At 37.8% G+C, this 25,414-nt stretch overlaps 4 protein-coding genes and 1 non-coding gene across 5 annotated transcripts; 3 read left to right on the plus strand and 2 right to left on the minus strand.

Moving 5' to 3' along the window:
* The first annotated feature begins 4,456 nt into the window (after nt 1–4,456).
* Nucleotides 4,457–5,830, plus strand: BDB00DRAFT_797749 (uncharacterized protein). Its single transcript, XM_053121565.1, has 4 exons — nt 4,457–5,036; nt 5,091–5,378; nt 5,429–5,531; nt 5,593–5,830. The coding sequence occupies exons 1-4, from the start codon at nt 4,574–4,576 to the stop codon at nt 5,726–5,728; spliced, it is 990 nt and encodes a 329-aa protein (XP_052985267.1). The 5' UTR covers nt 4,457–4,573; the 3' UTR covers nt 5,729–5,830.
* A 1,873-nt stretch (nt 5,831–7,703) lies between these two features.
* On the plus strand, nt 7,704–10,161 carry BDB00DRAFT_754083 (permease family-domain-containing protein; the record flags this gene model as incomplete). The annotated part of the gene is made up of 8 exons (XM_053118733.1): nt 7,704–7,959; nt 8,064–8,216; nt 8,325–8,391; nt 8,476–8,594; nt 8,683–9,323; nt 9,403–9,438; nt 9,524–9,628; nt 9,739–10,161. The coding sequence occupies 8 exons, from the start codon at nt 7,704–7,706 to the stop codon at nt 10,159–10,161; spliced, it is 1,800 nt and encodes a 599-aa protein (XP_052985268.1).
* A 1,388-nt stretch (nt 10,162–11,549) lies between these two features.
* BDB00DRAFT_935247 (uncharacterized protein) lies at nt 11,550–12,296 on the minus strand (the record flags this gene model as incomplete). Its single annotated transcript, XM_053129186.1, has 2 exons — nt 12,078–12,296; nt 11,550–11,783 (listed from the first exon to the last, which is right to left on the minus strand). Exons 1-2 carry the CDS (start codon nt 12,186–12,188, stop codon nt 11,550–11,552), a joined length of 345 nt encoding a protein of 114 aa, XP_052985269.1. The 5' UTR covers nt 12,189–12,296.
* A 1,405-nt stretch (nt 12,297–13,701) lies between these two features.
* On the minus strand, nt 13,702–13,773 carry BDB00DRAFT_t3. The gene has a single exon. It is a non-coding gene; the product is annotated as a tRNA-Ala (tRNA).
* Nucleotides 13,774–22,014: 8,241 nt separating this feature from the next.
* On the plus strand, nt 22,015–23,389 carry BDB00DRAFT_797791 (uncharacterized protein). The gene is made up of 4 exons (XM_053121566.1): nt 22,015–22,594; nt 22,649–22,936; nt 22,987–23,089; nt 23,151–23,389. The coding sequence occupies exons 1-4, from the start codon at nt 22,132–22,134 to the stop codon at nt 23,284–23,286; spliced, it is 990 nt and encodes a 329-aa protein (XP_052985270.1). The 5' UTR covers nt 22,015–22,131; the 3' UTR covers nt 23,287–23,389.
* The last annotated feature ends 2,025 nt before the right edge of the window (nt 23,390–25,414 follow it).

Consider the following 25,414-nt stretch of genomic DNA (forward strand, 5'->3'; position numbering starts at 1 on the left):
CTTAACAGGTCTTGGTTTTTTCACGTCAACTGCAATCAAACCTGAAGCGGAGATAGCGCCCAATATAGACGTTGTATTTGCTCTAGTAGTGGGTCTGGTAACAATGGCACGAGAAGAACCTTTTTTGGACCAAGCGCGTGAGCGTTTCATATTAATATCAAACGCAGACTCGTGGCTGCGACATTGCTTGTTGGAAGCACTGTACCTTATCTTCTGATGTCTCACCACTTTTTTTTGTCTGTTCGATTTCACTCCATGCTCCCGAGAATCTCGAGACAACCATCGTTATGATGTTGAATCTGTATTGGATTTTGCCCACAGTCCACCCATTGGGATTGCCACCTTTAACAAACTCATTGAAGATGCGCGTCCAGTACCTTTCTTCACTGTAATCGTTGCCCTACATCAGGATCGGTACAGACTTTCAACTAAGCACTAACCAAGTGGAGGTCGTCTTCTTTGTCCTAGTTTTTGGTACAAGGGTTAACTATTAATATAGTGATTAAAAAAATTTAATAAATTTTTTATAATCTATAATTTCTTTTTATATATCAAAAAACAAAAACAAATTATTTTTTTTTTCTTTAAGTCCTTGAAAATATAAATCTTTGATTTATATTTAGCGACTAAAAGGAGCTATAAACCGGGGGTTTATCCCCCTTTAAGTCTTTTTATTAAATAAAAAAAGAATTTATTCTTTTTAGTGAAATGAAGTTTCACTCTTTTTAATAAATTAAAAAGTAAGAAGCAAGGCTTCGCCTCAAAAATTGTAAATTTTTGATTTAAAAAAAGACTTGAAGGGTCTAAAGACCCGAAAAGTATTAGCTTCGCTAAAATAAAATAAATTTTATTTTTTAGACTTAAAGAAAAAAAAATAAAATAATTATTTTTGTTTTTGCTATTATTATTATTAGAATAATAAAAATCTAATCCTAGGATTATATTTTTTGATTTTTTAAAAAGTAATATGGAAATATAAAAATATAAATTCTAGAATTTAATTTTTAATATTTCTCAAATGAGATAAGAAAACATAATAATTTTTTACAATCTAGTGAATGAAAAAATTTTATAGTTTTCAAAAATATTTATTAATAATGTTTATTCTTCTACGTGGTTGCTTTACCGAATCACTAGCGACAGAAGCGTTGTTGCTTAGAGCAGGGGAGGGAGAGGCAACAGGAAGTGGGGTGTCAGTACACAATTTTCAATAATTGGAAGTAAATTTAAAAGATTCAATAATAGTAAAATAGTTACAAAAATAACAAAGGCAGACCATTATTATCTACAATTTAAAGTTGCTTGCTTACTAAAAAATATAAATCAATTTGTAGAATTATTCAATATACCTATCTTACCACATCATAAACTATAGGCTAGTGATGATTTTGAATTTCCTATTGAAATAAAATTAATTGATATAGTAGTTAGTAATGAGATAGAAAATAAAAAAAAATTAAATGAAATGATAGAATTACAAGATAATATTCTTAATTTAGATATTGAAAATGATTGCCGATGATTATTCAGCAGATGAAGAAGAAACTAATAAAACTGATATAAATGTAATTTAAAAAAAATGATCAAGGAAAAAAACGGAAAATAGGAGCAAAAACTACTAAAACATATAATACATATAAAATAGAATCAACTCAAGGACATGAAATAAAGAATAATATTATGAAATTTAATGTAAAATGGAAAGACTATCCTGAAAGTAATAATAGTTGGCTTACAATTAATAAATTCAATTAAAAAATTTTACTTTCTAAATATTTACATGAAAATAATCTTGGTTCATTATAAATGACTATATATTATCTTCTATTAAATAGAGCATGGTCCTTACGATTTCAATCCCAGCTAAAATCCAGATTTGGAAATTTCACTTTGTAACAGCCATGCTTTTTTAACGTTACACATTCCTGAGAGACTTGGGTAAACTTCAACTTTGTGCCGTCTTCCTAGACTATTACCACATTACATTTCTCAATATGAGTTCCGAAGAGGTGTGCTACTTGATTTCATCTGCCATCAATGACATTTGAGGTCTTTCTGTAAAAATCGTTGAGCATTTTCCACCATTAGCCGGGATTCTGACAGACTGTTCTAGATGAGCTACAAATTTACTAACTATTTTTTTCTGCATATTTCTCGACAAAGCAGTCGACCGATCATGCCTATCACTGTAGCTCGGATCGCAATGAGCCATGTCCAGTGCATTCTCGCAGTGTTTCAGTAGAATAGGCAACGCATATTTTAACCATGTGTATTTAAATATTACTGCTGCAGCTGTTTGCTTACAAAGCTACAGATAGTTCGTTTTTGTAAGAACTTTTGCGCCTACGTTTTGTATCTGTGGCTCGAGCACCCATCGTAGGCAGTAGGCGTTATCATAGAGAATGCCCACTTAACCCTATCAACGTGGTACTGTGTACTTACTAAATTTTTGAAAAGATTACAAACAAACCTCCTCCAATACTCGCTATAGCTACTACCTTGCCACGATCACCTGTGCCTATGATCAACAGTTCGCCTCCACCAACTTCTCCTGCTGTCGCTGCCCCACCTTTTAGAGCTTCGGGTTTAGAGTGGGGCAGCGCCCTAACGGGAGGGTCAGCGGGAGGGAACGTCCTGCAAATATAATTATCAATGTCATATTAGCAAAAGCATCTAGATCGTAACAAATAATAGAATTTCGGGCCTTTGCTTTGGTAAGTAAGTAGGGCGAGCAAAGCGAGCTTTGTTTAGGGTGTACGGTCACATCTTTAGTAGGTAGAGCAAACAAAGCGTGCTTATTTTAGGGTGTAACAATCACATTTTTAGTAAGTATGATAGAGCGAACACAACGGCCTAGGTTTAGGGTGCAACAATCACACCTTTTATGATGTCCTAGAATTTCTACCTCAACAATTGTCCAATACCCGTTTCAAGAGCAAGAGAATTCCACCTCTAAGATTCTGACCTGTAAATTTTACGAAGAAACTGAACACGATCTGTTCAGTTGCGAGGATTGCCTGGGTATTGGACATGAATCGTCTGAGAGTTCGGAGTGCATTAACTCAAGTAACTGACACAGTAATCAGCTACATAATCTTAATCTGAAAGAGGTATTGCCTTCAGGCATTTTTAGTGCAGTGACGACAATGAAAATTGTAAAAAACACCATTCTCACTCCTGTCAAGCAGAACAAATTTTCAGCATTGTTTGAAGGCAAAAGGGGGGTTGGTAGGGGGCATTGCCCCCCACCCAGGGTCTGGGGCAGAGCCCAGTAAACTGGTCCCTGGAGGACAGATGCTGACACGCAGCGAAGCGGAGGGGCTCACATCGTCCGGAAGCGAAGTGGAGGGGCTCACATCGTCCGGAAGCGAAGCGGAGGGACCAGTTTATAGCTATAATTATATATAAGTAGTTACTGTGCCATTTAATTATAAAAATGTAATTTCTATAAAAATCAGGAGAAAATATAACAATAAGACCTTAACGATAAAAAGTTTTTTTTTTCTTTCTAGCAACAAAGAAAATTACTATTGAAGGAGTAAAATTAAAGATTCTATAAACAATTTACAATTGTAAATTAATTATAGATACCTTTAATTAAAAAAAACAATTTCTTTTCTTCATCTTAAAATTTGCTACTAAGTAATAAACTAAATAATATTATATTATCACTCTATTATTAATTATAATTAATATACAAAGTTATAATATTCTTTCTACTATATTGCTATTAGTATACCATCAATAGAGTATTTGCTATTGTTGTATCCAATATGATCAATAACACATATTCTTTAATCGGTCATTAACGATTGCTGTTATTCCCCTCATAACCTCACTTGTGCAGACATTTCTTTATTCATACACATCTTAGTGAAACACTGATCAGCTATGCTCAGGAAGAAGTTGTCATTATTGGGATCACGTAATTCATATTAGCTACTATCTGAGGCATTTACCCGGATGTACCTTTTACTCACGCATCATACATTACTTAATCCTATATGATTGATTTATAACATCAATTCATTCGTTCAATGCACACGCTGAAGTAGTTGCTAAGGATAAGCCATTTTTTATAAATAGTGAGAACTTTTTGTTATCATAATAAACCAGTTTCAATTCCTTTTAGGTCTCGTTGACTTATTCTGTCTCTTTTGGTTTATTGGATATTACAGCTATCACTATCTAGAGTTTTTTTCTTATTTTTTGGTCTTACAAAGATTTATACTTCCACTTTTTTTTGGTCTACACAAGGACTTACAGATTGTAAGGAAAATCTGAAATTGGTGTGGGGAGAAGTTTGGTCTACTGAAGGAGTGAAGATAGTAGAGGGGACATGTGTAACGGATGTTTAAACTCCTATATGTAAAAATTTGGTCACTCGAGCAGCTCTGAATAACAAATGTCTGTCACTAGACAATTGAAATTGATGTTATTGACTAATCAAAATTAATTTTGTACTTTCTCGATTATATTTTAGTTACTTAGAAATAAGCAATTCGTGTGATCTCTTATTGTTTTCTATTTTTTTCTTTCCTTTTTTTTCAGTTGTAATTCTCTTGCCCTGAAAATGTTAACTTTAGGTCAAGCTTCCTGCCTTGTCCTTGGATACAAACCCAATGATCCAGAAGAGAGAAAAAAGGCAAAAGAACATCTAGAAAAAAGTGGCTTAATTGCAGTACACATACATAATCACGATCCTTTTCAACCGATGGCTATTGGTATCAATGTACACAAGCGAGATCCCTTCAAATTCATAAGTTATCCCGATTCTCCAACAATGCCACCTACAGATTTACCTGATAACATTGATGATCACGATGGCAATGACAACAACGGCAATAACGACGATAGCAACAACAGTGACAGCGACAATAGCAACAGCGGCAACGATAGCAACAACAATGGCAGCGACGATAGCAACAGCAGCATCTATAAAAATAATAATAGCAACAACAGTAACAAAGACAGGTCTCAAAAACGGAAGCTTGATGACACGGTTATACCATTCTGCAAGGATCGTCAGCTAAGGGGTAAAATCACTTCACTAAATTTTGGGTTCCACATTTTAACAATTTATTCTGTAGCGTTCGCGACGGATACTTCCGACTCGGTCAAGGCATACTGGAAATATTTACAACATGATACCAAATACATAACAATTGGATACGCACGTAAATCGCCAACTGACGAAACAAAAGAATCACGAATACATTCATTACAGTTAATGGTGAACAAACTATACTTCCGCGGAAAGTGCGAAGAAGTATTCGTGAGCCCAATTTGCAAAGCAGACCAACCAATATTAGAAAGAGACTCGCCAAAGCAGGATGATTTACTGCTGCATTTAAAAGGATCCCATAGCGATATCTTAGGTACATCAAGGTTCAGTATAATAGTTATAATAACTGAAGATTTCCTATAGATTTAGTTGCACGCATTCATTTCAGCCAAAAACCTTTCTGCCTTGTCATCATTGACTACGCCGGGCTTTCAACGTTACTAAATGATATTAACATTTTTTTAGAGTAAGTCGAAAAGAATACTGATTGCAGCAAGTTTTTTCATGCTAATTAATTTGAATACTAGACAATGCAGCAATATCAAGGAAGTTGTTGTAGACCATGGCTCTTCGTTTGAGATCTTATCACGTTTTGATCTTTTGAAAAATTTGGATCTGGAAAAATTTAAATGTCGACATGCCAACGTTAAACGATCAAAGTAATTTTTTTCGTGCTAATGGTTTGTCTAATAAAAAATGAAAAAGAAGTTGTTTATTGCAAGTTTATTTTCCCTTTTTTTTAGAAAAAATAAAGTGCTTACGCCGCAGTAATCCAATTTGATATTGTAATGACAGATTGATCTTTGGGAAATCTGAAAAGAATACAATTAGGCTGCTCTCATTGAAAATATGGCATATGTTATTTTGAATGAGAGCAACCATTTTTCGATGCAATGGCTACTTTTCATCCATGGTGTGTATGTATAAAAAAAACACAACTGTCCACGATGCTATGAACATGTACTGCCAGATTTCTCCCATCATTTGCGCGCAGTTGAAGTGTCCTACATCTTTTCTCAAGTGTCCTACATCTCTCTCAAGTGTCCTACATCTTCTTTCTCAAATATCCTACATCTTTTCTGAGGTGTCCTACACTTGGTGCTCTTAAAAATACTTGCCAATGTTGTATGACCTATATAAGAAAATATATAATAAAGTTAAAATTGTTTGTTGCTGATCTGATTGTAGCTTACCAATTTCTTAATCGCTGTGTTATTGGCTTCTGGTGTGGCTGTCGATGCCATTACATAGGCTCCTTGTTTCGACATTTATCCCAGCACTTGTAAGAATGCGAAACAAAGCCTCTGAAGTGACTTTTCTCCATACTTTTGTAGGCTTCTGTAATTCTTTTTGATAAAGTGTCTTCCTGCAAAAACCTATGGCGCTTAACCTTACTCTTTGCCACTGCCCAGAATTGTTCTATTGGGTTAAGCTCAGGAGAGTAAGTAGGAAGATACACACATTTGTATCCTCGATACTCAATATACTTCTTTATGTTTTCATGCGTGTGAATGGGTGCATTATCCCATGACTATATAATGGCCTTTCATATGCAAATGCTTGTCCATTTCATCGAGAGTCGTTTTTAAGAAACTGATGTAGTAGTGGCCTGTGACAGTTCCTGGGCTTATATATCCATCAGCTTTTCTCTTCTTAACAGGTCTTGGTTTTTTCACGTCAACTGCAATCAAACCTGAAGCGGAGATAGCGCCCAATATAGACGTTGTATTTGCTCTAGTAGTGGGTCTGGTAACAATGGCACGAGAACCTTTTTTGGACCAAGCGCGTGAGCGTTTCATATTAATATCAAACGCAGACTCGTGGCTGCGACATTGCTTGTTGGAAGCACTGTACCTTATCTTCTGATGTCTCACCACTTTTTTTGTCCGTTCGATTTCACTCCATGCTCCCGAGAATCTCGAGACAACCATCGTAACGATGGTTGAATCTGTATTGGATTTTGCCCACAGTCCACCCATTGGGATTGCCACCTTTAACAAACTCATTGAAGATGCGCGTCCAGTACCTTTCTTCACTGTGATCGTTGCCCTACATCGGGATCGGTACAGACTTTCAACTAAGCACTAACCAAGTGGAGGTCGTCTTCTTTGTCCTAGTTTTCGGTACGTGGTCGCTTTACCGAATCACCAGCGACAGAGGCGTTGTTGATCGGAGCAGGGGAGGGAGAGGCAACAGGAAGTGGGGTGTCACTGGCCAAGGCCAAAGGGTTGATGATGGTGTTGGTGTTGGTGTTGTCAGTGGTCATTATTTAAGGAAAAAAATAGGGAAGGAGAAAGTTTAATTTACAAGCTTTCCTGTTAGCTTTACCATCTTCATTGTAAAGTTTACAAGTCCTCAATTCAACAACTGGATTTACAAGAAACGTTGTGAGAACAGACTAACTTGGTTGCTAGGTTACAGTGTGGTAAAATTAAAGTCAACAGACCATTTACAAGCACCGCTGCGAGTGCTCAACAATAAAGTTCTAGTTCTGCTGTCCCCGCATAAATGCACCAAAAATGGCAATTGTCGGTGGCTTTGTACTTGCTGTTTCCGCTCCTTTTTTTTGCCTACTTCTCACCTCACTAACTCCAAACCACCTACCATGGAGTCCAAAGACGGACACGACGATAATGCAATGTCAAGCTCATCGAGTCGGACGGAGTTTGAGGCTTATAAGCCTAAACCCGAGCCTGATCTGTGGACTCTGTTCAAAAGCCAAGTGACGACCAAAGAAGGCTGGTGGGGCGACTTTGAATGGTTTAACATGTGCATGCCTACAATGTTTGTCAAGAAAGAAAAGAGACATACCCCTTTTTGGGGTTTAAACAGCCGATTGCCGTTGGGTTTGGCAGCTGTTATGGGATTTCAACATGCCCTTGCCATGGTTTCAGGTACTTACCATATATAAGAAAAAGAATTCGGATATGGGAAAGTAAGTTTTAAAGCGATAGTTTTAACCTTCTTGTATATCTGTTTATGCAAAACTTATATATAGGTGTTGTCACGCCGATCTTGATTATGACCGGTGAAGGCGCCACGTCGCTCAACCTGGAAGCGAGTGATCAGCAGTATTTGTTGTCTGCTGCATTGATTACCTCAGGCATTTTGTCGATTGTTCAGATTACTCGGTTCAGACTCTTCAAATCACGTATGTCGATGCACTAGGAGTTCTATGTTGATAGAGCTGCTTCAACTTGATACAGATGAGTGGATATTTGGATCTGGAAAGTTCTTACAAAGCCATGATCTTGTATAGAATATTACTTGGGCACTGGTTTGCTCACTGTTGTTGGTCCCAACTTTGCAGCTATTGCAGCTGTCAGGTAAGAAGAACACTGGACGGAAACGTTGACTTTAGTGTTTTCGAGTATGTGATCTGATCATCGCTGTCACTTGATTTACCGCAGTGCTGTGGTTTCCAACATGTACACCACTGGATATTGCGAAACGGCCACACTCGACGATGGGACAACTGTGTATCTCCCATGCAGACATGCTTGGGGTGCTATCCTCGGTACCTGTAAGTGTTGTCTTTTCTGTCAGGAATAGAAAGTGCAGTTTGGATGGTCAAGTCGATAAGGAAAGGACTCATACACGTTACATGTTTTCTCCAGCCATGGTATGCTCTTTGTTCGAAATCTTCATCAGCTTCTTGCCCCCGCGTGTCATCAAGAAACTTTTCCCTCCCATGGTCAGCGGTGTCACCATCTTTTTAATCGGCTGCTCTGTGATCAGCACTGCTCTCAAGGATTGGGCTGGCGGATCCGGTGCTTGCGTCAACATGCCAGAGTCTGGTCTCTATTCCATGTGTCCTGATATCAATGCACCTCATCCTTTGCCCTGGGGCAGTGCCGAATTCATTGGCCTGGGTTTCTCGGTGTTCGCTACAATTGTTTTGGTCGAGAACTTTGGTTCGCCCTTCATGAAGAGTGCTCAGATTGTCATTGGTCTTATCGTCGGCATGATCATCGCCGGTGCATGCGGTTATGTTGACGGTTCATCCATAGCCTCTGCTCCTGTCGGTACCTTCGTTTGGACAACAACGTTCCCTATTTCTATCTATGGTCCGGCGGTTATTCCTTTTCTTATCGTATATCTCGACAATATCCTCGAAAGCATTGGTGACATTACTGCATCGTCAGATGTTTCCGGTGTTGAGGTTGATGGTCCTATGTTCTCAAGTCGTATTCAAGGTGGTTTGCTCGCTGATGGTGTCAACTCGCTGATCGCTGCTTGCATGACCATTTCTCCTGTGGTAAATTTTCAACGGCCGATGGTTTACACAAATTTACTTTTACGAGAGTGGTTCTAAAAATTGACATTCCTATCACTAGGTTACCTTTGCCCAAAACAACGGTATCATCGCTTTAGTAAGTTTTCAGTCAGCCAAATCTACGCCCCCAACATATATAAATTTACGTAATGCTTACTAATTGAATTCGGATTCATCATTAGACACGTTGTGCTAATCGTATTGCTGGCTATTTTTGCTGTTTCTACATCATCTTGTTTGGTATTCTGGGCAAGGTATCGGCTGTCTTTTTGGCAATCCCTAAAACGGTAAGCAAACAAAGAAAGAAGAGTTGGAAGGGAGAGATCATACACTTATTTGTATGTAAGCGCTACGACTAACGTCAAACCTGTTTCTTTATCGTACGACGCAATATAAGATTTTGGGCGGCATGAATGCGTTCCTATTTGCCAGTGTGACCGTCTCGGGTATCCGTATTCTCGCTTACTTGCCATGGACGCGTCGTGATCGATTCATCGCCACTACTTCATTGGCCTTGGGTCTTGGTGTGACGCTTTGCCCTGGTTGGTTCTCACATGTCTTTACCTATCAAGGTGACAATGAAAGCTTGCTCGGCTTCCTCAGTGCTGTTGAGACGATTGTCAATACCGGTTACTGTATCGGTTCGTTGATGGCCATTTTCTTGAACTTGGTTGTGCCTCAAGAATGGGGTCCCGAGACCATGCAAGAAACTGAGGAACAAAAGAAGAAGGAGTTGGAGGAGATACGCGAGGGCTTTGTGCGCAGCAATGTCTCGGATGAGCAGGTTATCAAGCCCGATCCCGTCAACATCATTCCTTAGAAACTTTAACTATCTTTAGCATTTTTCTATTAATCTCTCACCTTTCCCGTTTCTCTTTAATTATTTTTGTAAATAGCTTATACTTTAGAAAATCATCTTTTTAAAATTTTCCTCATATCTAATTGCCTAATAGAAGTGCGGCTTTTTTCGCCTGTAAACAAAACCTGTTTTGTCGCGTAGACACCTGTTTTCATGACTGCATATGTCGATACCCTTTTACCGCATCTTAAGAAGTATCTCTAAAACTAGCATACCGCTATAACCTCGAAAAATCTGTAAATGTGACAACGGTCAAGTGATTTGAGGTCGTACTGGGATGCCCTAACATTGTGATAAAGCGATGAGCGACTAAATTGAGCCAATACCTGAGTTCAGAATCTCATGCAGAGGCACCTGGCAAGTTTGGTGTATGCAGTCATTGACATATGCTGGATCAGTTGAAGAACCGTGTTGATGCATTTTGTTACTTTTCTATGTACTGACCAGTGACAGAAGATCGTATTTTCACTGTGCGTTTAGACGGAAAAAGTTACATTTACGTTAAACAGGTCATACCGGCTACCATAAAGCTTAAATTGATCTGCCCTTCGAGTTACACGCATTCAAAGAGCCAAGTGTTCTGCGATAAAGTCATCTGCTTCCTATTCTTTAAAGATATTGGTCTCCATTGTCAAAACTACCTTTCCATTTTTACGGACACTCAATGAATGTTAATCAGAACCCGTCGACATCAAAGAAAATAGAGGCCACCAATTTGATAATTTATAAAAAAAAAAAGTAAGCAAAGGATAAATACATGTGATGAAGATAGGTCAACGAAGCATTTCGTAAAGTAGAATAATCAGTATACTTTATACACCATTAGACGGCTCATGATCAAGGTCGGTACAAACGCTTCAAAAATGATAGCACCCTAAAGCATTCAACAAGGTCACAATGGGCCGCTTAATCAACGATTACAAGTATCTGGAGATATGAACAAGGATCGATGGCGACAGCATCGCATAGATATGATGCAGCAATCGGTGTTTATACATCTTCAGCTGCTGATTTCGTTCCCTTTCGGTTCGATATCAGAACACCCATCCTCAATATTATTATGTTGAAAGAATTGCTCCAACAAGCTTCAAGAAAACGGACGACACATCATCAAAAACATAAACGGAGGCTTTGAAGCAAGCGATTGAATATCGATCCGGGATAGTTTACTGTCAACAACATAAACGCATGCTGTTTTTGGCTCTCGTGTATTGGAGGTAAAATGTATTGGGCGCAATAATCAAGCTAAAAAACCAATACCTTAATTAGCGAGATCAAAATTAAAGTTCACCTTTACCGTAAGTAAAGCATCATCGAAAACATGATCATGCGTATAAGCTTTCGCTTCATCAAGCCCCTACGGGGACTCGACGTTGTTCACGGTTGGCCAGCTCGCATACTTCTTTCATCATACAGTGCGAATCAATGACAAAGAAATCGCCGCCTGTAGCTTTGCCTTTGTCCGTTGGTTCAAGTCGAACACTTGCAACAATGATTTTACGTCGGCAGGCTTGCAAATCGAGCGATTCGACCCAAAAGCGAGAACTATACATGTACTGTCTTTGTACAAAGACCGCTTGCCCCTAGCTACTGCGAAAATAACAGGTATTCATATCTTTGTCTATACACTCACCAATAGAAAATATGTTTTGAGAGAAAGCCGTTTTTTCCGTAAGTGCTTCTTATAAAAGACTTCATGACATATAGCCCATGTCTCTACAAATGTCTTTTTCTTATACGATATTCTACTAGTGTTTTATATGATGGACTCTTGGTTTGTTTAAGGATCAGTAGTTCCACCAACAAGGCGTTTAGCATTAAAACAAGCAAAGCGAGGTACAGGATTTTGGATTTTATTTTTGACACATTCTGTTTACCAAAGAGAACAACAGAGGGTGATAGTCATCAGCTTTGCGGGCAACATGACACAGCAGCGAGGACGACAGTAACAACGACGAGGAGGAGGAACAAGACACAATGATTGTCATTGTCGTCGCACAATATCTGGTTACTTTAATAACTGTATACACTTCTTTTACTGAGGTTGCTAAGTATCATTGGGGTAATGCGCAGCAACATGTTTATTGTACTTCCTCACGACTCAGCAACAACCTCCACCATTACACTCTTACTCATGACCACTATCATATTCACAGCACATCCGCAGCAATACCTGTGTATATTATTAGTTATGGAAATCAGTATAAATATGGACCATCTTTTATGGAAAAAAATATTATCTATCTACTCGTCTATCTTCGTAACTTTACCTTCGTGGTCTTACTTCTTCGTGGTTATTCTTTGTGGGTCGTCTTTATTCTTCGTGTGTCGCAGCATATTTCTCGGCCAGAAACATGAACCATGAGATTCACGAACGAATAGCGTGTATCGTACGTGTTCCTCTTTTATCCTATGTGCTTACAAGAAGTTACCACACCAATCGCGATAATACTTCTTCATAACATACAAAGCACCAATCCCTTTAACTCCTTCCACGATTATTCATCAACCTTGCATCCGATTTGTAATCATATTAGTAAATCGATATTGTATAAATGTTATTGTATATTAGTTGATCAAAAGGTATAAATACCTTGGATCAACAATCATAGTAATAAAGGGTATCTATCAACTACCATATTCTCTTCTTTGTGGTTACTTGTCAGTATTACTTCTTCGGGGTCGTATTCCTCTTCGTGGTCATCTCTGTGTGGTCTACTCCTGTGATTTCTGTCTATAAAAAATACGGCAGTGACACTGTTAGGTGTGGACAGGAACAGGACAAGACAAGAAGGAAGCCCAAAGGTAGGAGACCAGATGACGAGGAAAGAAACAAGGAACAAGATATACGAAGGAAATAAGATAACAGACTGATGTTTTATTATTCAAAGACTATGGTGTATATATATCTTTTACTAAGGAATTTAATGATGTGAATAAGTGGAAAGATTGGTATTAAGGTTGATAATTAGGATGATGATGATGATGGATGATATTGTTACTTGAGGAATTATGTGATCATCGAGGTTGACGATGATCACTTAGTAATAAGGTCGACGAATGTTCGTAACAGACACTGTATGTTGTTGTAGCTATAGTTTTCAAGTTTTCATGTAACACATACTTCCTGTTTGGATTCCATTCCCCTTTTGATACACTTCTTACCTGCTGCAGTCTGCCGCTGCTTTCTCTTCTGTCATGCAGCCAACTATTACATCATTGCTTGCTGCACAGCTGTGCTTCGCAGTAACTCTTGTCATCACTAATTATATATTCATAATATCATATTATTATTATTTATCATTACCACTGTAGCTTAGATAAAATGTACAAATATCCCCTCTCGCCACACATAATTAACATTATCTCTCAAGTCGTCCTTTATTATTCCTTCGTTTGGCCACTGACTGATGCACCAAAAGTAGCACAACACAACAAAAAAAAAAAAAAAAAAAAATTCACGACCCCTGAAAAAAATAGAATTTGAATTGTCTCAAATAATGGAGACACCGAGGATCGAACTCGGGATCTTCTGCATGCAAAGCAGACGCCATACCACTAGGCCATATCCCCCAACTTGCTGTTATTGATTTTATAACAGACATACTCTACACTACACTTCCAGCTTTTCGTCGTAAATAGTAGTAGTAGTAAAGAATTGTTCTAGCCATAGTTTTGTTGTAGTAAAAATAACCAGCCTTTAATTATTCTGTTTTGGCGGCGCAACACTTTTGCCAGGCAGCAAACAACTACAACAGAATTCCACTATACTAAAATACATTGATAATATATAAATATACAAGCTTATCCACCTACGACTATCTGTCGTCTCTACTCTCTACGAGCCGATACCATCACCTACAACACACCATATTGTGGCAACGTCTCCCTTCTTAAGAGGTGCCATTTGTCAAGAAAGAAGTCTTAGGAATTAATCCTCAACTATTAATAAAAAAAATAATTAATTATTTACAGAAAAATAATAGATCTAAATTATAATATAAAAAATAAAAGATATAATAATGATTTTAATATTTTTAGATATTTTTTTTAAATATTTTCTGAATTTAGGTTTCTTATAACTGTGGTTGATTTCTAAGATTAAGATTAATCCTTTAAAAGTCTGATATTATATGATAATTAGTAGCAGTGCAACAACAGTAGTGAGTAAATCCCTCCTTAATATGAGGACGAAGGACGAAATGTTACTTATTAATGATATTTAGAGATATAGGATGTGGACTATGGGTGGTTCACACTTACATGAGTGGATAATTAAACCTAGCAAGTTTACTTGTTATGGTTTAATATCCCTTATCACATAGTATTGGAACCTATATACTGCTGATTTTGAAACTACTTGTATTGGCCTGCATGCTAAATTACTCTTTGCTTGCCTTCCTACACTGGGTGTCGATCCAATTGTTTAGCTCCCGATGCAATACTATCATCAAAGTCGTCTCATACATTGGCATCTTGGCTGGATGCCGAATGGTTGTCTGGAGGCAATCTGCCACAATTGCTCAGATCACCATCACCTATCTTAGGACCATGTCATCATCTATCTGTAAGCATATGTGTATCTACAAGTTCCTTTTGTAATCCTGGATCCTATCTCCTTCATACTTAACTCGTTACTAAGAACTTGCCCTCACAGCAGCATCACTAAACATTATTGGCGCTCTTATTGGTGCCGACTAACCAGCTTACTCTGAGACAGCGATTGTTTATGCCACAAAGATGACTTATTCACCAAAGACACTGGCATTGCCACCACTGCATGCGACGACTTTTTGCGGTGGCTTGATCAAACCAATGGGAGTTAATCCTTAACTGTAAATCCTTAAAAGGTTTTATTAATTAAATTTATATCCTTGTTTAAACATGTTTAGGAAAAATAAAAAATTATATTATAATTTTTTTATTTTTGAAATGTTTAAGATGTTTCTTTTTTATTTTTTTTAATTCCTTGAAAGGTTTAGGTTTTGTATAAACCTTTTTAAACCTTTTAAAAAATCCTTTTATAATAAATCTAATACAGGCTAGGAGGTACGACGACACCCAGTTCAATAAAAAATCAATGAAGTTAGATTTTTCTTAGAACACTTAACAGTATTAAGAATAATAAATAATTAGTGGTTTACCACATAATTTATTATTATGAAATAATACTTAATGCTGAATCACACCTATCTCTTTCCTATTCGCCCTCCCCTACACCTAACTACTTATACTAGTTCTTTACAAACAAAAAAAAAGAAAGAAAAGAAACATATTAAAAAAAAAGATTCCCTATCCCTTGCCACTTTGTAGCTGCAAGCTCCCGCCCCACCTTTCATCTCTCTTAACCTTGTGCACTCTTGTAACCCTAGATACTCCCCTTTTGTTTTCTCTCAAACTCTGTATCATTTTACTCTACATTTCCCCTTTCTGACTCTGGGGTTTTTGTTCACTAGTCACAGCGACCGGGCTTTAGTGAGTATGCGATTGGCGAAGCGCTTATATGGCCATTTAATAAAAATTTATAAAGTTTGAACCATACAAACGAACACACAAGCAACGAGTAGAATTCAGGATCCAACAGCATTGCAATTGTAGCACATTATATGGTTGTATCATATGCCAAACGAGAAGACACTTTATTAGAAAAAGATTATAAGTAGCCACATTATCACAAGCAATAAAAAGTATCTTTTAACAACCCTCTATCCTCTCTGATTACCCTTTGTTCTTAACCTTTCTCATTGGCTACGGATCCACCTACTAAAAAGCGACTCGACAGTAGTACAACATCCGGTTATTTTAATAACCATAGATACTTCTTTTACTGTGGTTGCTAAGTCATCCTTGACGTAATGCGCAGCTACTTACTCTTGTACTTCCTTGATGCGCAACATCAATCATCAACATCATCACCTTTGTCATTACCACGATTATATATGCAGCATCATTTGTATATTTTTAGACTTAGAAAACAGTATAAATATAGGTCATCTTTTTGAATAAAACATCATCTTTCAGTTCTTCTATTTCTTTGTGGTTACCTTTGTGGTCGTCTGATCCTATCTACTGGAAAAAACGGTGTGTATTAAACTAATATTCAACCATTTTTACACGTTTAATATCAGCATGTATTTAACTGATATTCAACTAATATTCAACTCTTTACGTATTCAACTGATATTTGACTAGTATTCACCTAGTGTAATTGTTGTTCAACCCGTTTAACAGCAATTCCGCTTACCCACCATCATGAATAAGTTCGCCAATTGAACTTCAACCATACTGCATATGAGGATGGTCGTGCTGTTTCTCAATATTCTGTGTTAGAGCAACTCAGTTTCGCCACCGTGCCTAAAGCAACGTTTTATTTATCCCTCCCTATAAAAAAAACTGAAGTCCACAATGTCAAATTCTAAAGATTGCTGTTGCCATTGCACAATCAGCTGTGAGAGCAAAAAAGAAGAGGTGCTTCAAGAGACAATAGAGAGGCTACGATTTGATAGGCGCCGTCTGTTATAACGCTATAACATCATTAACGTTTAGGCAGCATATACATTGTTCAAATGTTGTTCTTTCTATTATTATTTTTCTTCTCACAAGGCGACAAGAGGAAGAAGGCAGTAATACTTTTATTGACGGGTATTACTAGAGACATTCCAAAAAAGTGATTCGACACTCCATTTTTCCTCGAATAAACCAAATAGTTGCACAAAAATAAACAGTTGCTCTATAAATATATCGCTTGATGGACCTTCTGATGTTGGAGTGCAGGATGTAGACCATAGAGAGTAGAGTGCAAAATGGAGTGCTAAGAGCGAAATAAAGCTTGAGTTGATATTTTATCGATTTTATCATGGACATGTATATTAAATGTTAATATTAATATAAAAGGAATAGGAGAAAATCGATAATGATATGTGAAAGCATCACACAGATGCATAAGAAAAAACTATTTATAAAAATTGTTTCTTTCTAAACATTTTCCTCAATGTTGACCTTTTTGATGTCCAAATATCTCCAAACGTTTTCGCGCAAAACATACATGTGACCCATCTTTTCACAAGCTGTTACAACCGATCGTTCGATAAAAGGCCATTGTAGTTTCTTTGCAGTTTTCATTTCTAATGTCGCCCAATGACATCCTGAAACGAACTGCATGATAAGAGGTAACGGTCGAGCATTCGTTCCTGGTCCTTCAAATGGTACAAACAACAATGACGCCGTACAGTACGTTCCATTTTCGTTTTGTCATCTCTGTCTGGATACACAGCAATAGGTCGTCTGTATGTATCAGCAGCAAGTTGGGCACAACTAGGAGTGTAGTAGAACCAATGCTTGCTGGGGCATCTTGGATATTTGCCTTCAGTGTTGCGGGTGTAGTCAAGGCCAAAAGCGATCGTCTCCTCGAGGCGAGCAAGGTCATACATGCTGATGAAATACTTCGAATATATGTCCTTGTTTTTGTGCAGGCACTCTAACATTTCCTTTTTGACCGTCATGAATTGTTCTTGGTCTCCTTTAACGCAATGCACGATGGTGCGGAAGCCACACCAGCCGTCAGAAGCAATATTAACTGTCCCATGAATGCAATCCCTCGGAATATCTGGGTAAGCTAAAAAGGAAAAAGACTCTGGTTTAGGTTCGGATATGTACAATCATATATACATTTATTAGTATAAAATGGGAATAGTACATATGACGAAGAATTGTTCTGAATACAAAAAGACAGACCTTTTACGAGCACGTTCCAAATACAAAGTTTCTTGATCCCTTTTCGATGTTGAAAGGACATAGTCGTCGTGTTGTACTTCGCTGGTTTGAAGGGCCTTTTTAGGCTTATCGTCACCAGCAGCATTAAGCAGCTCTTCTTTCTTTTCGGTCTCAAAAGACGATGGGATCCTTTTGTTCTTCGTATTCTTGGGCCTTCCTTTCGTAGCAACTGGCTCGGAAACGTGACTTCAGTGAGATCAACAGTCTCAACGTCTTCCTCAAGGATCTCCTCAAAACGGGATAGCAGTTTGACTTTCTCTTGTTCAATTTCCAAAGAAATAATTTTGTTCTTTACATTTGAAACGAGCTTCTCCTCATGGTGATCAACTAATACCGCTGGGTCTTTAATTTCAAAGAGAGCTATATAATACATTTAGGAAGCACATTCATATGAAAAGGTATTGACAACATGCTATTGTTACTAGATGAAGCTGTATAATAGTACATATCTGAATCATACTGTAGAAGCCAACGTTTGAAAATCTCATTCAAGTCAACAGCAGGACTGTTAAGGTTGATCATATGCTGGCATGGTAAACCGAAATTGATTCTACTCGTGCAAATATGATCCAATGTGTCGCAATTGATTTGGTTGCCTACTTTTTTCCACGCATGGTCAAGCTCCTTTCGAATTCGGTTTAAAGCAAAGAAACTGACATGGCCGAAAAGGTTTCTTACAGCTGCACTCTGACGCTTTGTGAAAAGTGGAGTGTTGCGAAGCTCGTTTATGAAGTCCATCTTTTCTTTTTTAAACTTTTAAGCATCAAAGTTAGCTTATTTGCATATCGCTACATAAAAATTGAATAGCAAACACTGGAGATGAGTGAGGATATAGAATTCTTACTGTCTTCTTTATGACTTCGTTAATAGCTTTAAACGTGCGATAGAGGCTGCCCGTCGTTTGCATAGTATCTTTGATGATCCAATGAGTCCCTTCTGTTCGTGATGTGGTTCGCACATTAAGGTTGAACTGCTTTCCAGCCTGCGGTGCAGCCCATTTATCCTTGTAGGTGAGCACACTAGATGTAAAATAACGCGAGGGTACAGTGAGTTAATTAAATCACCCTTATCACATACTTAATCTACATAATTTCAAGCAAACCGTTACAAAGTAAGAGATACATACCTTTCGAGATACTTGATGATTTTTGTCTTACGGGCAACTGCGATTTTGTTTCTTTTTTTCATTTCCCTGTCTTCCCTTTTTTTGTTTCGCAGTACCTCTTTTTTTGTCGGCTTCTTTTCTTGTTCTTCATCTTTTTCTTCTTTTTTGTTCAGCTTCTTTTCTTTTGCTTCAGCCTTTTTTGATGTCTTGTTTTTCTGCCTGTTCGATCATTGCTGCTGCTGCATCCTCCGCTAGTTGGCGATATTCCTTGATTGCTTCTTCGAATTTCTCTTCGTCTTTGTACTTGTAAATCAAGCAATTCACAACGCTCTTGACTTGCTTGTACTTCTCGCTTTTCTTCGGAAAGCAGCCACCGAACTGAGAGATCAAATGCTGCGCCATGTGCCAACCGCATAAAAGATGAATCGATTTCGGAAAGATAGTATCGATGGCAGTGATGAGCGCCTTCTCGTTGTCAGTAATGAAGATACCGACATCACCTTCGGGCCAAATAGTATCACGCATGGTCCTCATAACCCATAGATAGGAATCGGTTTTCTCATTGACGACGACTGCTGATGCAATTAATATATTGTGTAGCGACGTCGTACCAAGGTTACTGATCCCAACAACGTTGATTAGCGGCACCTTGCTATCGTTCGTTCCATACGTCGCATCGAGACTGATGACTTCTTTAAATCGCCTTGCTTTTTCCAAGCCAACTTGATGCGTAACGAACAATGCTTCCAATGTTTCCGTTTTACTATCTATCCAATATCTTACGATATATTGATTGCTGACCAAGAAGCTGAATAGTTTGCTGAATGCACCAGATTTGTCGTCCTTGAATATTTTTTGGCGGAAATTGTAAATATCCTTGATCGTCACGATTGTGCCTTCGTCGTTGTTTTGTAACTTTTGACAAATCTTGGCTGGTTTGATAGAGTTTTCTGTCATTGACAAGATGCGACTGGCAATATCAGCTGTTGGCTTTCGATATTGATGGTAAGTTGCTGCTGTGTTACTGTCACATGAATGATTGTGGCTGTCGGCGCTGCTGACACGTTTCATCACCCCTTTTTTGATTTCTGCATGTATGAACCAAAGAGCTCCCAAGCACAACCGGTGCTCTGTGTGGATACCAGTCTTTCACGTTCATCATCGTCGATGTCATGACAGTTCCTGTAGACACCCCCATGGACACAGTGGATGTAGATATTTCGACTGTTGCTGCGCTTGGTGGATGTTGCAAACTGATTCTTTGGGGCCATCTCTTGAACCTTTGGTCGGAGCTGATTTTTCGAATCATATTTGGTGCCAATAAGATCGACCATGGTATCTGTTCTTGTAGCGTTCATTTTGATAGAAAAGGGAGAGAGGAAGAAAAGGGGATTTATCCTTTTTCTTTTATAAACTTGTCAACTTATATAATAGACACTTCGTAGCTTTATCAGTTATGGTAGTAGTAAACAATTTCATAAGCTCAACGCCTACGACGCCATCATGGCAATTGCAACACTCCAAACACTCCAAACGCCTACAACGCCATCATCATGGCGATTGCAACACTCCAAATACTCCTCTTCCTTTAATAGTCCTTTGTTAGTATGGTCATAGAGCAACTATTTATTTTTGTGTAAGCTTAACTATTTGGTTTATTTGAGGAAAAATGGAGTGTCGAGTCACTTTTTTGGAGTGTCCCTAGTAATACCCTAATTTTAAACATGTTAAATTCTTCATAGTAAAAATGAATTGTCGTGGCAGAAGGGAGTTTTGCGTCAGCTCGACGTCGAAACAACGTTAAATGTAAAAATATAAAAGAGACAATGGTATTTTCACCGTAAGCCATATTTTAATGAAATTATCTAAATTATATCCTTGGTCTGACCAAACTGTATTCTGCGATAAGATTTCAATAAAGGGTTGTTTCGTATTTGAACTTCAGTGATTGTTACGTCGGCTCGGATATATTTGACGTTTTTAATGATATGCTTGCCATTGAGTTTGATATTCCTCAAAACATTTCGCCAAGCCAGGTAATACGGGTGATTTTGATGATGCTGCTCCAGGTATGGCGCTATCTCCGCTTCAGGTTTGATTGCAGTTGGCGTGAAAAAACCAAGACCTGTTAAGAAGAGAAAAGCTGATGGATATATAAGCTCAGGAACCGTCACAGGCCACTACATCAGTTTCTTAAACACGACTCTCGATGAAATGGACAAGCATTTGCATATGAAAGGCCATTATATAGTCATGGATAATACACCCATTCACACGCATGAAAACATAAAGAAGTATATTGAGTATCGAGGATACAAGTGTGTGTATCTTCCTACTTACTCTCCTGAGCCTAACCCAATAGAACAATTCTGGGCAGTGGCAAAGAGTAAGGTTAAGCGCCATAGGTTTTTGCAGGAAGACACTTTATCAAAAATAATTACAGAAGCCTGCAAAAGTATGGAGAAAAGTCACTTCAAAGGCTTTGTTTCGCATTCTTACAAGTGCTGGGATAAATGTCGAAACAAGGAGCCTATGTAATGGCATCGACAGCCACACCAGAAGCCAATAACACAGCGATTAAGAAATTGGTAAGCTACAATCAGATCAGCAACAAACAATTTTAACTTTATTATATATTTTCTTATGTAGGTCATACAACATTGGCAAGTATTTTTAAGAGCACCAAGTGTAGGACACCTCAGAAAAGATGTAGGACACTTCAGAAAGATGTAGGACACTTGAGAAAAGATGTAGGACGCTTCAACTGCGCGCAAATGATGGGAGAAATCTGGCAGTTTATGTTTATAGCATCGTGGACAGTTGTGTTTTTTTTTTACATACACGCCATGGATGATAAGTAGACATCGCTCTCATTCAAATAACAAATGTCAGTCGCTGGACAATTGAAATTGATGTTATTGACCAATCAAAATTAATTTTGTACTTTCTCGATTATTTTTTAGTTGCTTGGAAATAAGCAATTCGTGTGATCTCTTATTGTTTTCTCTTTTTTTCTTTCCTTTTTTTTCAGTTGTAATTCTCTTGCCCTGAAAATGTTAACTTTAGGTCAAGCTTCCTGCCTTGTCCTTGGATACAAACCCAATGATCCAGAAGAGAGAAAAAAGGCAAAAGAACATCTAGAAAAAAGTGGCTTAATTGCAGTACACATACGTAATCACGATCCTTTTCAACCGATGGCTATTGGTATCAATGTACACGAGCGAGATCCCTTCAAATTCATAAGTTATCCCGATTCTCCAACAATGCCACCTACAGATTTACCTGATAACATTGATGATCACGATGGCAATGACAACAACGGCAATAACGACGATAGCAACAACAGTAACAGCGACGATAGCAACAGCGGCAACGATAGCAACAACAATGGCAGCGACGATAGCAACAGCAGCATCTATAAAAATAATAATAGCAACAACAGTAACAAAGACAGGTCTCAAAAACGGAAGCTTGATGACACGGTTATACCATTCTGCAAGGATCGTCAGCTAAGGGGTAAAATCACTTCACTAAATTTTGGGTTCCACATTTTAACAATTTATTCTGTAGCGTTCGCGACGGATACTTCCGACTCGGTCAAGGCATACTGGAAATATTTACAACATGATACCAAATACATAACAATTGGATACGCACGTAAATCGCCAACTGACGAAACAAAAGAATCACGAATACATTCATTACAGTTAATGGTGAACAAACTATACTTCCGCGGAAAGTGCGAAGAAGTATTCGTGAGCCCAATTTGCAAAGCAGACCAACCAATATTAGAAAGAGACTCGCCAAAGCAGGATGATTTACTGCTGCATTTAAAAGGATCCCATGGCGATATCTCAGGTACATCAAGGTTCAGTATAATAGTTATAATAACTGAAGATTTCCTATAGATTTAGTTGCACGCGTCCATTTCAGCCAAAAACCTTTCCGCCTTGTCATCATTGACTATGCCGGGCTTTCAACGTCACCAAATGATATTAGGATTTTTTTGGAGTAAGTCGAAAAGAATACTGATTGCAGCAAGTTTTTTCATGCTAATTAATTTGAATACTAGACAATGCAGCAATATCAAGGAAGTTGTTGTAGACCATGGCTCTTCGTTTGAGATCTTATCACGTTTTGATCTTTTGAAAAATATGGATCTGGAAAAATTTAAATGTCGACATGCCAACGTTAAACGATCAAAGTAATTTTTTTTCGTGCTAATGGTTTGTCTAATAAAAACGAAAAAGAAGTTGTTTATTGCAAGTTTATTTTCCCTTTTTTTTTAAAAAAAATAAAGTGCTTACGCCGCAGTAATCCAATTTGATATTGTAATGACAGATTGATCTTTGGGAAATCTAAAAAGAATACAATTAGGCTACTCTCATTGAAAAGATGGCGTATGTTATTTTGAATGAGAGCGACCATTTTTCGATGCAATGGCTACTTTTCATCCATGGTGTGTATGTATAAAAATAACACAACTGTCCACGATGCTATAAACATGAACTGCCAGATTTCTCCCATCATTTGCGCGCAGTTGAAGCGTCCTACATCTTTTCTCAAGTGTCCTACATCTTTCTGAAGTGTCCTACATCTTTTCTCAAGTGTCCTACATCTTTTCTCAAGTGTCCTACATCTTTCTCAAGTGTCCTACATCTTTCTGAAGTGTCCTACATCTTTTCTCAAGTGTCCTACATCTTTTCTCAAGTGTCCTACACTTGGTGCTCTTAAAAATACTTGCCAATGTTGTATGCCCTACATAAAAAAATATATATATAATAAAGTTAAAATTGTTTGTTGCTGATCTGATTGTAGCTTACCCTTTTCTTAATCGCTGTGTTATTGGCTTCTGGTGTGGCTGTCGATGCCATTACATAGGCTCCTTGTTTCGACATTTATCCCAGCACTTGTAAGAATGCGAAACAAAGCCTTTGAAGTGACTTTTCTCCATACTTTTGCAGGCTTCTGTAATTATTTTTGATAAAGTGTCTTCCTGCAAAAACCTATGGCGCTTAACCTTACTCTTTGCCACTGCCCAGAATTGTTCTATTGGGTTAGGCTCAGGAGAGTAAGTAGGAAGATACACACACTTGTATCCTCGATACTCAATATACTTCTTTATGTTTTCATGCGTGTGAATGGGTGTATTATCCATGACTATATAATGGCCTTTCATATGCAAATGCTTGTCCATTTCATCGAGAGTCGTGTTTAAGAAACTGATGTAGTGGCCTGTGACGGTTCCTGAGCTTATATATCCATCAGCTTTTCTCTTCTTAACAGGTCTTGGTTTTTTCACGCCAACTGCAATCAAACCTGAAGCGGAGATAGCGCCATACCTGGAGCAGCATCATCAAAATCACCCGTATTACCTGGCTTGGCGAAATGTTTTGAGGAATATCAAACTCAATGGCAAGCATATCATTAAAAACGTCAAATATATCCGAGCCGACGTAACAATCACTGAAGTTCAAATACGAAACAACCCTTTATTGAAATCTTATCGCAGAATACAGTTTGGTCAGACCAAGGATATAATTTAGATAATTTCATTAAAATATGGCTTACGGTGAAAATACCATTGTCTCTTTTATATTTTTACATTTAACGTTGTTTCGACGTCGAGCTGACGCAAAACTCCCTTCTGCCACGACAATTCATTTTTACTATGAAGGAATTAACATGTTTAAAAAAACTAAAATTAATAATCTATTTCATTGCCATCTTCATTAAAAGTTTCTTGCCGAGACACTCTATACCATCTGACAGCTAGAATTCTTGCCTTTTTGATGCCGCACACTAGAAAATAAAGTTATCATGATAACGACAGGTATTGATTTTTCAGAGAGAAAGTCTTCCTCCGTATTTTAAAATTAATATTCACCAATTTTAACTCATTTGATATTCTGATGTATTCACCTTGATACCTTATGTCTAGTATCATAGACAGAGTTGTATGCTTTATTGTAGTGGAGATGATAATAGACAGAGTCAATAAAAGTCCTTCCTTTTCATAGAACCTCTGTGCTCTGTCGGCTGTTTTTTCCCTGACAACAACGTTGAATTTCCCACCTCCTCTTTGCACCATCAGAATACTATATAGTAAAAGTATTTACACAGCTTGAATCTCTGCAATGAGTAAGTATATTTCTATAACAATTTGCACTGCAGTTCTCAAGAAGTGCTGCCAATAGCATGAAATACAAATCGCAGTGGTGATCTAAATGGTATACCATCATCATGGGCCGGTGGCAATCTATGTGTCTTGACTCTGGATTCCTTCCTGAGAAGAGAGCACAGGGGACAAGGGTGGATGAGACACCGGTTGGTCAT

Source organism: Zychaea mexicana (assembly GCF_025766255.1).
Source record: "Zychaea mexicana strain RSA 1403 chromosome Unknown BDB00scaffold_3, whole genome shotgun sequence".
NCBI lineage: Eukaryota > Fungi > Mucoromycota > Mucoromycetes > Mucorales > Lichtheimiaceae > Zychaea > Zychaea mexicana.